The sequence below is a fragment of the Lynx canadensis genome, chromosome B3 (assembly GCF_007474595.2).
Source record: "Lynx canadensis isolate LIC74 chromosome B3, mLynCan4.pri.v2, whole genome shotgun sequence".
Classification (NCBI taxonomy): domain Eukaryota; kingdom Metazoa; phylum Chordata; class Mammalia; order Carnivora; family Felidae; genus Lynx; species Lynx canadensis.
The window spans coordinates 124,590,847-124,604,501 of record NC_044308.2 but is presented as its reverse complement, the minus strand read 5'-3'; the positions used below and the strand labels follow the sequence as shown (position 1 = coordinate 124,604,501).

The 13,655-nt window shown below is 36.3% G+C and overlaps 1 protein-coding gene across 3 annotated transcripts in view; it reads left to right on the top strand.

Annotated features, from left to right (window-relative positions):
* Nucleotides 1-13,655, top strand: part of CEP128 (centrosomal protein 128) — a 382,829-nt gene that overhangs the window by 88,200 nt on the left and 280,974 nt on the right. For all 3 annotated transcript variants that reach the window (XM_032593431.1, XM_032593430.1, XM_030319713.1), the window contains one exon: nt 1,814-1,965. In XM_032593431.1, coding sequence (XP_032449322.1) covers nt 1,814-1,965 — 152 coding nt within the window. The remainder of the gene's footprint in view (nt 1-1,813; nt 1,966-13,655) is intronic.

Here is a 13,655-nt window from a genome sequence, read left to right as displayed (position 1 = left end):
TTTGGTGAAATTCCGTATTCATTCTTTAAGTCTAACTTAGTTTCCAATTCTTCCTACTCCAGTTTTTCAACAAGATAGAGTTAATCACTTTATGTAAAACCTTGGTTTATGAACATAATTCATTCCAGAAACATGCTTGTAATTCAAAGCACTTGTATATCAATGTGAATTTCCCCATAAGGAATATTGGAAACTCAGATAATTTGTTCCACAACCCAAAAATATTCATATAATAATGATTACAATACTGTAATATAATACAAAATAACACAGAAAGTACAGAATATAAAGAAAAATAACTTAACCTGCATTTACCTTTGAAAACCTTTGGGGCTGGTTTGTGAGGGAGACCAGAGAGGAGGGTTACTGTGTAGGACAGCTTTCCCTATCACTAATGGAATCACTGCTATCTATTGGCTCAATGGAATCTTTTTCTTTTTGTGCACTTTTAACAAGGAACCTATCCAATGACCTAGAATGAAGCAAAGCGTTCTTAAGCTTACTCTTGTGTGGAAAAGCAAAGGACTGTCCATAGGGACTTTGAAATGACAAAAAACTAGTGCCAGTTGTGGGCACCTTCCAATGTTCTGAAAAATCACTCATTTCTGCCAAACACTGTGGCCTGATACTGAGCATCCAAGCATGGGAGAAGATCACCCACAATCCTGCAGTGAGCAAGTGAGCGAGCCAGCGAGCGAGAGAGAACCATTGACTCCGTTGTGATCATGTGATGTTTGACGTCACGTACTACTAGTATTTTTTAGCGAGATAAAATTTATTAGAAATGTTTGCTCATCTTGCAGAACACTCTCAGAACAAGTTACTCACATTCCAGTGTTTTACTGTATTTCTTTCTGTGTGATAACTGTATCTGTAAAATCTGTATAGTATCTGTTATTACTTTTATGCTATTAAAAATTCCTATATATTTTCCATTCATGTATCCACATTCATCCAAGATGTGAAATTTTGAACAGTGTGATTGATATCTCTCAGTTCAGATGTATCTTGTGAATGATGTATAAATTGAATTTGCTAATGTTTCCTTCCCTTTCCCTTTCCCTTTCCCAGAAAGGAAACTACTGGAAAAACAGTAGTTTTAAATTGGTAGTAGATGTTCTAATTTTTGGTATCTTAGACTCCAGGAAGTACTTTATTTATATGTTTTATTTCCATTCGTGGAGTGTAAGTTCATCGTGAAAGGGTTTTTATGGTATTTATCTTTGAAGAAGATGGTATGACAGTGTCTTGTGTGTCCTAGACCAAGTGTGCTGAATTAAATGCCAAGTCTGTTTATATTGTTCAGTGATGATAATTTCAGATAGTAGTCTCCAGAATTAGTAAATTAGTTAGTGGTCCTACACAATCAGAGATTTAACAGTATCATTTGTTTATTTTGCAAGAAATCATCATTTTGTGTGTCAACTTCAGTAACCTTCAGCTGATGTAGAACTTAGCCGAAAATTCTTTCAGTATTTCTGTATTAGAATTTAGAGGTAGGGATGTAAAGAAAGTTAAAGAAAAAAATATATAGGATTTTCCTGAACTCAGTTCTACTAGAAACCTGATACCAACTCAAGTTTTAGTATCACAATGGAATAATACTGGATAACACACCAACGTATACATTTTAGAAAACTGAGTGAGACTTGAAACAATAGACTCGCAAATTCTGAACAGTCTGTAGAGTGACAGTGTTAATAAGTGGATTGTGTTAGCTGGAATTTTCGAACATCAAGGCTTTGTACCATTTGAAAGTACATTCTCCCGTGAATGAAGAACAATCATCAAGCTTTACATTTTCTCTTTTAAGGGGTTGAGCGGGAAAAAGAGAATCTGGAGAAGCAGATGTCAGATTTGAGGGTGCAGCTGAACTTCAGTGCAATGGCATCTGAGTTAGAGGAAGCAAAGCGGTGCATGGAGCGAAAAGACCAGGAGAAGGCACATTTTGCAACGCAAGTAGAGGTGACTTTGCTATTTTCAAGCTGTATTTGAAGGACATTAGTTTTGTTTCATAGAATTGCTTAATGAAGTTTTAATGTAAAGTTTGTGATATTTTATGAACTCTAGTTTGAGTAAACATAACATAAAGTTATATAGATGACTACTTTATATATAGAAATGTCTGTAGATTCATTTCTCTTTCATTTGGACCTTAAAGCCAGGAACCTATTAAACTTGGCAGTATTTTTGTTCTAGTAGCAAATTGAGCCCTTCCTTCAGACAGAAAGTACCTTTATTTGAAGGAATGGTGAATTATCATTTATTTTGGGGGTGAAACTGGAAGACAGCACAGCAAAGAGGGTATTATTGGTATTTCTTCTTTGGAACCATGAATGTTTTTAAATCTCTGCCTGCTGTGGAAGAGGTGGAATTACACTGCCTCCATTAATTTAGGGTGTGTGGTAATCATGAATGAGGTGTAAGTAGGTAGCTACCTTTCCCCATTTGCCTTTTTTTTTTTAATGTGTATTTATTTTAGAGAGAGAGAGAGAGAGAGAGCATGCGCCAGTGGGGGAGGGGCAGAGAAAGAGGGAGATGTAGATTCTCAGGCTCCAGGCTCTGAGCTGTCAGCACAGAGCCTGACACGGGGCTCAAACTCAGGAACAGAGAGCTCATGACCTGAGCCAAAGTCAGACGCTCAACAGACTGAGTCACCCAGGTGCCTCCCCCCGTGGCCTTTTATCTAGCGTAGACAGGGTAATTATCTGAAAATATTAAAAATCAAAAGAAAGAACATCATAAAAAGGAAATGTCTTAATTCCAATTATAATTACGCAAATTAGATCAGACATGGATGACACATTTAGAAATAAATATGTATCAGCCCTCCCTTTATATCTGTTTTTTCTTAGTGGAGTTGTATTCCAATTATAATAAGGTGCCATATTTGAAGAATTTTCTAAACTATAATGAAAGGTAGAAAATTGGTGTTAAAGATATCAAACTTTATATAACCCAAAGGAAATATTTAATGTTATGCTAGTCTGAGTTTCTTTTTCATCTTGGAAAGATGCATTTTCTTCATTTTCATCCATGGAAAAATGTATTTTAGATTTGCTTCAAGATTCAGATTATAAAGCTGATGAAATACTGACATACTTTTTACAAAGCCCTTTACATGTATAATAAATACTTATCAGAGACATTATCGGAGCAATTGTAATTTAGGACTTCAAAAGTTTGCTTCACAGGTATTGTTTTAACCCTTGATCCTGTTGGCAAAAGTGCTAAAATATTATTTTGCCAAAGTTAAGTATTAAAAAAAAAAAACCTATACTAGTAAATATCAAAGGTAGAAAAATTCCTTGGCTAACCTGTTTATAACCACATATTGGTCTGTCCTTCTTCCCTTCCTTCCTTTTCATTGTTTGATTTCATTTACCACTTGCAGAATCAGTTGAAAAAAAATCTCAGATAAGCATTTAAAAAATTACTTATAATAACCTAATAATGCCCTTATTCAAAGAGCCTGGCTTTCCCCTTGCCCTAACAATAGATCTTTTACATTTTCACCTGGATTAGGGAAAGACTTGGAGTTCTCTTGGATTAGTTTGGGTTAATTATACAGGTTTCGATGTGAAAGACAATTGGACAGAGAGGTTGAGCATTTACTCACATATTAAACACTTAATGACTGTTTGTTACATGTCAGGCACTATTCTAGGTGGTGGTGACATGGTAATGAACAAAAGTCAGGCAGATTTCCCTGTCTCTATGCAGGTGACATTCTAAAATTGATGAAAAAAGTTCTTTGGGTTTGTCTCAAGTCTAATTCAAATTTATTTCGGAGGATGAAAATGTTTTTTTCCCTGTTGCCATTAAAACGGTATTACAAAAAGATACTGTTTTTTCTGGAAGAAATTCCCATTAACCAGTTTTTATTTTCCTGACATTATTTTTAACAATAAAATAATTAAATTTATAACCATTGTTTTAGATTAAAAAATTTTTTTTAATGTTTATTTATTTTTGAGAGAGAGAGAGAGAGAAAGAGAACACCACGTGAACAGGGGAGAAGCAGGGAGAGAGGGAGACATGGAATCCGAGGCTCCAGGCTCTGAGCTGTCGGCACAGAGCCCAACATGGGGCTCAAACTCCTGAAGCACGAGATCTTGACCTGAGCTGACGTCGGATGCTTGACCAACTGAGCCACCTAGGCGCCCCCCACCGTTTTAGATTTTATGACATTTCTGATTATGGCTTATTTTTCATACCTTGTGAAGGCCCTTTGAATATCTTTATTCCCAAGCTATTCTCAGAATGACATTTAGTGTAGGCTTTGTGAAGGTATTGGTCATGGATCACTCAATGTAACTTCTAACAGTCATTTTATTGAAATTTAACTGAAAGATACTTAGTCTCTATTTTTCAGATATGTTTGATAGCATTTATTTTTCAAAAATATTTGGTGTTGCCTTATACATTCTGTAAAGAATGGCTATTAATCCTCTTTAGTTCCTTTTTAGAAAGCAAATACGAATAAGACAAGATGCTCAGAATGTGACTGTTGGTCAGGCCCCCAAATATTTACATAATACTCTTTCTTTTGGCTTGTTCAGTCAGTAATCTCTCTCTTTTTAATGTTTATTTGCTTAATTTTGAGAGATAGGGACAGAGAATCCTAAGCAGGTTCCACGCCGTGAGCACAGAGCCCAGCTTAAGGTACTTGATCCTAAGAACCATAAGATCATGACCTGAGCTGAAATCAAGAGTTGGATATTCAACCGACTGAGCCAGGAGCCCCTAATCTCTTTTCCTTCCTGAAGCCTTCTTAGACTCTATCAGCTGCAAGTGATAATCCTTCCTTCTGTACCTCATCCTTTTGCTCACATCACTAATGTTCTTATGGCACCTTTCTCACACTGCCTTAAAGTAGTCTGGGCAGATGTCTTTAAAATTTCAAAACGAGTTGAAATGAAGGAGAAAGGGGACTGCATTAGAAAGTTGCCCTGTCAGTAGGACAAATCTGACATTGATGTCCTTACCTTGGTGAACACCTCATGTTTCAAGATCTTGTCCTCACATCTGGAAACTTGAACTTTCTGTGTTCTAGAATTAATGTGACCCAGGAAACTGGTTCATACTAATAATGAAATTTACTAGAGAGCAGTGTATAAAAGAGTGCCAGCTCATTCATGTACCCTCTGGGGGTTTCTTTATGGATGTTTAAACACTGATCTCTTATGCAGGGCACCAGTCTCCCAGTTTTCTATACCTAGGTTTTAGAAGGTTGAATTAGTGACCAAAAAGTTGCTTGGTGAACACAGTAAGAGAATGATGTCTGAAGAACTGTTTGTTCCTGGCTATTATAAGGTTCTCTCACCCTCCACCTTTCTTTACCATAGTCCTTGTAACCAGAGACCTGTTTATTTCCTTAGATTCCTATCTTTATTTCTGGAGTATGTTGAACTGCCCTTTTTTTTTTTTTGTCTAACAGTCTTCTCAGCTTCCACTCTGATGCTTAACCTTCTGTTTGCATTTTCTTCTGATATGTTGCGGTGCACAGATTTTGCTCTGGGCTATTTACCAGTATGCATTGATGTTGTAATTCAAACTTGTGGCATTCTGGAAGCCACTTATGAATTAAATACTTATATCTTTTTCAAATCATAAATGAGTATGGGTTAAGAACCAGGTCTTGTCTCTATACTCCTTTGTGCTCCTTGACAGTGTCTTACCCATATTAGTTGCTAAGTTAGTATTTGTTGACCAAAATTGTAAATTATACAATATTTTTGTGGTTATTTTTTAAAGCTAACATTTGTTGTCTGGTCATTTTTTAAAAGCACGTTAAGGGTGTCTGGGTGGCTCAGTCGGTTAAGCGTCTGACTTCAACTCAGGTTATGATCTCACAGTCTGTGGGTTCCAGCCTCTCATTGGGCTCTGTGCTGACAGCTCAGAGGCTGGAGCCTGCTTCAGATTCTGTGTCCCCTCTCTTTCTCTGCCCTTTCCCTGCTCTCTCTCTCTGTCAAAAATAAATAAACATTTAAAAAATAAATTAATAAAAGTCTGTTAATTTCTGGAAGAGTTGTCAGTATTCCAGAGGACCTTTGCTCTTTTTTATTGATGGCATCAGTTTTTTGTTGATCCAGAGTACACATTTTAAGCAGTTGTTTCACACAGGAGAAAAACAGTGAAAACACCTTGAAAAACCGGAATGAAAGGTGCATTTGGGTTTGCATAATTTACCTTTAAAATTATACCTAAAACCTTAAATCTGTATATGCATAGAAAAATACTAAGTACGTTTTTTTCTTCTTCTAAACTTGAGTTGAACCTCATTAACCTTGATAGGCTATTTGTATTCATAAGAATTCCAAGTATCCTTGATCATTGATTCCCCCTGATTTAATCTCAGCCTCCATCTTCCATCAACTTACTTTTCTTGAAAAAAAAAATTTGACTTTTAAATTCAATGAGGAACTTCAAAGAAAGGGAAAAAAAAAAAACCCAAGGTGCTGTACATAATTTAGATTAAATGTTGAAAGTGATAATTGAGTGACAACTGACATGATTATTCATTAGCAGAAACTTGGGACTGTAATGCCATAATTTACTTTTAAAAAGAGGATAGTGGAAAACAGGAATGATAATCAATAATAACTTTTCTTTTTGATGATTAGTACATTAGGAACAGAAGGAAGGTTGTTCCTTTTAACGCACTTTTAATATAAACTCTTGATTCTTGGATTTCTTATACAAAGCTGGCTACTTTACTATGTACTTTGCTATAGTGTTATACAATACTATACAATATTACTTTTAAACCCTTCTTAGAGATCTTAATTGCCCTGTCTGTAATTTCTACTGTTCTTTTTTATCTTAATAATTTATTCCTTATCTAAGTGCTTGTTGTAAAATAAGGTATTATCTGAGTACTAAGTAGTATTTAATGCGTAGATTATAAAGAAAACAAATATTGACAGCAAAGCTTTATAACAAAGGCTAAAATTGTTGAGAGGAGATCTGTCTTTGTTATTAACCAAATTCACTGACAGTGAAACAGATTGCTAAGTCCACAGATGCTCTGTACTCCAAGTTCTTCATAAAGGCAATTACTGGCAGAGATGCCCTACGATAAAAACTCTAAAACTAAATAAACCTTGACACTTTGAGGAAGATTTAGTTTCTCAAATCTTACACCTATATGGAATAATAAAGGAATTCTAGGAGCTGTGAAGAGAGGCAGCTTTTACATTTTCTGTAACTTAGAGTTGCGTGAATATTTCCATAAAGCTGGAAAGTAACAGTAGACCAAATATCTTAAGTTTTCTTTTAAGGTATCACCAGTGTTTGCTGTAGTTTATCATTTGAATATGGTCAGTAAAGCAATAATTTGGGAATAAAAGTGTCTATTTTCAAAATCTTTATTTTCTGAAGTCATGATGATATCTGTTTCATGTGTTTTATATATAAAATACATGTAAATTTCATGTATTTTATGTATATATTGACATAAATTTCATGTATTTTATGTATATAATGAATATATATAAATTGAAAAGGCCTCTTTGTGGCGTGTGTGTGTGTGTGTGTGTGCACGTGCGCACGTGCACGTGCATGGACATAGATGCATGAAGTTGGCGGGGAGAGAGGGGGAAACATTCCTCACAAAATAAGTATTGATAACTTATGTTAGTTATTGATTTGATATTAAAAGCAATTATAAGGATAAAATATACCTTTGGGGATAATTATTGAAGGACTTAACTATGGAAAAATACGTGATATCAAATGAATAAGGTAACGTTTTTGCAGAATCTAACTAATTTATAGTTCTTTTCTTGACTACCACAAATGATATTAAAGAGCTATAAAGTAGACTTTATAATAAGCATATTTGACTGTTCATGCATTATCCCTATAGTTTTTACAGTTAATTTTAGAGTGATTTTAATTGATAAGGTATCATTTTAAGTGGAGAGTTAAATTACATTTTAGATGTTTGTTTTCAGGCAGCTTTCTACAAGGAGAAATGAGATTAAGCTCAGCCTCAAACAACAAAAAAGTCCGTGGGCCTGTTATACTCTTGAAAATGTTTGAATGGTATAAATTATCTTTACAAAACAAAGTTTTTAATAAGTAACACATGGCTAACATAAAAGTCAGTGTTAGCAACTTTTTTTTTTTCAAATGTATTACACATTTAATTTCTGGTACTTGCAAGAAATATGTGTTGATGTCAGTACTTATTTTGTGGAGGAAACTATCATGATGTTAGACTATGGTTTGCTCTTCCTTAGAGAAGATTAACCAGTTAGGCAGATTTTTGGCAATTGTCATTAAAGAGCAGTTTATGCGTTTGTTAATGGTGGATTACCTTGTTGTAGAACAAACTTCCTAGTGAGAAAAACTGGAAAAGCTGGGTAAGACATGTATTTAAAAAAAAAATACATATATCTTTGAAGTTGTCAGAGAGTTATCTGGGTGCAAGGACAGGAGGAGTCCTGTATTCTGCTGAGGAGTAGAGTGCAGAGTGATTAGTCTGACACTGGGTGCCACTCTTCCCCTGAAATGTCACAAACTGAGCAAGGCTTACCAATAGAGCGTAGGTTCGTGAAAGAAGCAAGGCCCTTGTAAACGTCCCACACTCTCAGTTGGGATACCCAAAGGGCTCCTGGGTGAGCGGAAAATGCACGAACAGTCACAGAAATGTAGCTTTGAATCTGCTGTGATGTTTTCTGTCCCTACTCTAGCTGCCCATCTAAATAAAAGTAGATCTTTTGTGGGGGTGGGGGGAAAGGTATTATCCAGAGCCCTCGTGTTATTTCTGTAATTTGTCTTACAGTGTCTAGCATTTTATCAAAAACTTAGCAGTCATATCAAGAAACAAAACGCACATTACTAAAAAGCAAGATATAAGTAGGAAATAGAAATAGGTATATAGGCTGTTCAGATATTGGAATTAACACATCAACTTTATTTTTTATTTTATGTTTTTTCAATTTTTTTTTCAACGTTTATTTATTTTTGGGACAGAGAGAGACAGAGCATGAACGGGGGAGGGGCAGAGAGAGGGAGACACAGAATCGAAACCAGGCTCCGGGCTCTGAGCCATCAGCCCAGAGCCTGACACGGGGCTCGAACTCAGGGACTGCGAGATCGTGACCTGGCTGAAGTCGGACGCCCAGCCGACTGCGCCACCCAGGCGCCCCTTAACACATCAACTTTAAAACAATGGTTATTAATATGTTAAGAAATTAGATCATAAGATACTTAATTTTAGCAGAGAACAGGACATTATAAAAAGAATAGAAATCTGAGAACCAAAATATATAGTAACTGAAATTAAGAGCTGGATAGGTAGGTAAGGTTTAACAAAATTAGACACCTTTTTTCTTATTCTTTTGAAGAAATTTATGAGGCTTCCATTCATATGTATGTTTAGGTTATACAATTTGTGGTTTGGTTACTGGCTTTATGATCTGTTTTTCTATCTTCTAATTGGTAAAAAGAAAAACAATTTATTCAGTCTTTCATTCAATACATTTTTATTAAGGGTCTATTAGGTATTGAGTCTGGTGGTAGAATCAGGGGTTACACACATGAAATCAACATTCATTGCCCTCAATAAAGTCAAAGTCACCGAGCTTCTATTTAGCACTGAAGTTTCAGTTCACTGGAAAAGCCAGGCCCCCTTCACCCTTGAGAGGAAGAATCATAGTGAGACTTAAAATGAGGAACAGGGATGTGGGGGGTCTGAACCTTAGGAAGTAGGCATGAGGAGCCTCCATCCCTATGGTACCAGGATGGCCTCCCTCCTCCAATGGTAGAACAATAAATGTAAAAGCAAAGAGTCCTTGAAGACAAAAGCAGAAATACCTTCAAATATAAATTGGTATTTGGTGATTGAAAATATGAACGATGGTTTTATAGTCTCATAGGCTTAACAATTCCATTATTTTGTCACATTGGCCCGTTCTATTTGTCCCTTCTAGATTACAAGAAACTGAAACACACTCAAATGAGGTTTCATGTAGGGAGGCAAGAAACTATCTTGATAGCTGCCCTACTGGGCTTCATGGAGAAAACAAATTTTATACATGTTACCACACTGACTCTGTCATTGAGACTCCTTAGATTGCAACGATAAGAAAACTTGAGGGTGCCTGGGTGGCTTATTTGGTTAAGTGTCCGACTCTTGGTTTTGGCTCAGGTCATGATCCTGTGATTTGTGGGTTTGAGTCCCGGGTCAGGCTTCCTTCTGGCAGTGCAGAGCCTGCTTGGGAATTTCTTTCTCTCTCCTTCTCTTTCTGCCCCTCCCCACTTGAGTTCAGCACTCTCTCTCAAAATAAATAAACTTAAAAAAAAAAAAAAAAGAAAAGACAGGGTGCCTGTGTGGCTCCGTTGGTTAAGCATCTGACCTCCGCTCGGGTCACAATCTCACAGTTCATGAATTCAAGCCCTACGTCAGAGTCTGTGCTGATAGCTCTGAGCCTGGTGCCTGCTTCAGCTTCTGTGTTTCCCACTCTGTCTGCCCCTCCCCTGCTCACATTCTCTCCCTCCCCAAAATAAACAAACATTAAAAATACTTTAAAAAAAAATAAAGAAAAGAAAAAAGAAAACTTGAGCCATTTTTAGATGACTGTCTTGGATTCAGCATTAATTCATTGGTACAGTCATCTGTGACCATGGTGGTGTAGTCATAGGACTCGACTACAGTCTTTTTTTTTTTTCCCTGTGAATGGATTTGAGTTACTATTGAGTATGAATTGCTTTCAAGCTAAGAAACTTCATTGAATTTTTCTTGTAAAGCTGGTTTACTAGCAACATATTTTCTTAGTTTTTGTTTACCTGAGAATGTCTTTATTGCACCTCATTTTAAAAATATAATTTTGCTGGATTTAAAATCTTAGTTGACTTTCTTTCAGCACTTTGAATATGTCATCCTGCAGGTTTTGTTTCTTCCTTGTTTCTCATGAGAAGTCTAATGTTAATCCCATTGCATTCCTGTTCCTGAGGAGCCACTATTTCTTGTACTGCTTTCAAGATTTTATCATTGTCTTTGCCTTCAGTGTTTGATTCGGATATGTTCTTTGTATTTAACCTACTTGCAGTTCATCAAGCTTCTTGGATATGTAGCTTATGTTTTTTTTTCAGATTTGGGAAGTTTTAGCTATTATTTTCTCTTACATATTTTTTGTTTGTTTCTCTCCATTCCATCTAGTGTTGTTTTTTTTTTTTTTTTTAAGTTTATTTTGAGAGAGAGCACGTGTGCACACAAATGGGGGAAGGGGCAGAGAGAAAGGGATAGAGAGAATCCCAAGCAGGCTACACACTATTAGGACAGAACCCGATGTGGGGCTCAAACTCATGAACCATGATAGCATGACATGAGTTAAAATCAAGAGTCAGATGCTCAACTGACTGAGACACCCAGGTACTCCCCTCCACCCCCATCTAGTATTTCTGTTGCATGTATATTGGTATCCCACATTTCTTTGGGGCTTAGTTCATTTTTATTTTTTCTCTTTCTCCTTAAGGTGGCATAATCTCCATTGATTCACTGAGCCTTTCAAATGAATTTTTTATTTCACTGGCTGCATTTTGCAACTTCAGAATTTCCATTAAAAATAATTTCTATCTTTTTATTGCTATTCTCTATGACATTGTCATTATACACTCTTTTTATTAAAAAAAATGGTTTCCTTTAGCCCTTTGAACACGTTTATTAAAGCTTTTTAAAAATCTTTGTTAAGTTCAACATCTGGTCCCCCTCAAAGATAGTTTCAGTTGTCTTCTTTTTTCTTTGTAGAGGTCACACTTTTTATTTTTTGTTTATTTTTTATAAAGTTTATTTATTTTGAGAGAGAGAGTGCATGAGTGGTGGAGGGGCAGAGAGAGAGAGAGAGGGAGAGAGGGAGAGAGGGAGAGAGGGAGAGAGAGAGAGAGAACACCCCAAACAGACTCTGTACTGTCAGCACGGAGCCACCGACGCAAGTCATGAACCTGATCTGAAATCAAGAGTCAGATGCTTAACCGACAGAGCCAACCAGGCACCCCGCGGTCACACTTTTTAGATTTCTTTTCATGTCTACTGATTTTTATTGAAATTGGACATTTTATGTATTAAGCCTGGATACTAATTCCCCACCTTTTGGGGTTCGCTGTTACTATTTGCCTTTTTGTCTCTCCTGTTACTCCTCAGAGGGTACAGCCTTAAGTATGTGTGGAGTCTCCTTGACAACCAGGGATGATTGTGGTTTTAGCTGGGTTCTCTTTGACTCTCTAGTTCCCTGACTCTCCCCATTAAACTTTTGACTTTTGGATAGTCTGATTCTGTTGATACCCCACCTGGCTTTATCCTCTCCAGTAATTGCTAGCTGATCTTTTTTTTTTTTTTTTTTTTTTTTTTTTTTTTGGACAATGCCCTGGAATTGTACCACAGTCTGATTTTATTAAAGACCGCTCTTCTTAGCTTTTTCCTTGACTCTCTCTATTAAATTTCTAGCTGATCTGTTGTTTCACTTGTTGCTACTAGTATTATGGAAATTACCAGCTTCTTAACCACTCGCCCCCAAGATCTTCATCATTTTTGACATCATCCTTAGACATTAATTTCCTTATGTTCTGTTACAAGTAAAGTCAGTCCCCTTAGAACTTTGAGCTCTCTGTTTATGTAACTTCCCTCTTCTCAGCTGAGCTCAGGGACTGTGGCCTGCTTCCCTTTGGGGTGGTGCCCCAGCTCTTCAAGTGTGGTGCTGAGTGGGGATGGTAGCCCCTGATCTTCTGAGCTTGTCTCTTCTGTTGTGGAACCTTCACTGTATGAGAGAGCTGGGGCAGGAGCAGTCTAAGTCTGCGATGCCTTCTGTCCTATGAGTAGAGGCTGGTTGGGAAAAGAGACCCTCAGTCCTTTGACTGTGTCTATTTGGCATAGAGTTTCCACACATTCATCTGGGGGGTGATGGTCCCTCTATGGGTCCTTGAATCTAAGATGAAGGATGTTGTAAAATTTACTAAACTACTTTATATGTTAATAAGTGAAGGATGCATATAATAATCTCTAGGGTAACCACTAAAAGAAGAGTAATGGGTATATAGCTAATACAGAAGAAAAAAGTGAAACAATTAAAAATTATTTCCAGGGGTGTCTGGCTGGCTCAGTCCGTAGAGCATATGATTCTTGATCTCAGGGTTGTGAATTCAAGCCCCACTTTGGGCGTAGAACTTACTTAAAAAAAAAAAAAATTACTCCCCAAAGAGAACATAAAAGAAAATCTTCACAACATTGTGTAAATGAATATTTCTTCCAAAATTTCCACCTTACACTTGGCTGCATTAGGAAAATGAAAAGAACAAGCAACCCTGGGAGAAGATATCTGCAGAACATATATGTAACAAAAGACTGGTATCGTGTTTATATATCATTCCTGTATATTTGGTGACTTACAACTGTGCTTGGTAGTTTTAACATTTGTAAAGTATATGAGAAAATCCTATTAGTATCTCAACAGATAAAGCATTTATGACAGTTCAATATCCATTAATTAGGGAAACTTTTAGTTTCCCTAGTTAAAAGGAAGAGAGGGAAACTTTCTGATACTGAAGAATATCTACTAAAAACCGATAGCAAATGTCATACTTAATAGTGAAATACTGATTTTATTTTATTTTTATATTTTTAAGTTTATTTATTTTGAGAAAGAGACACA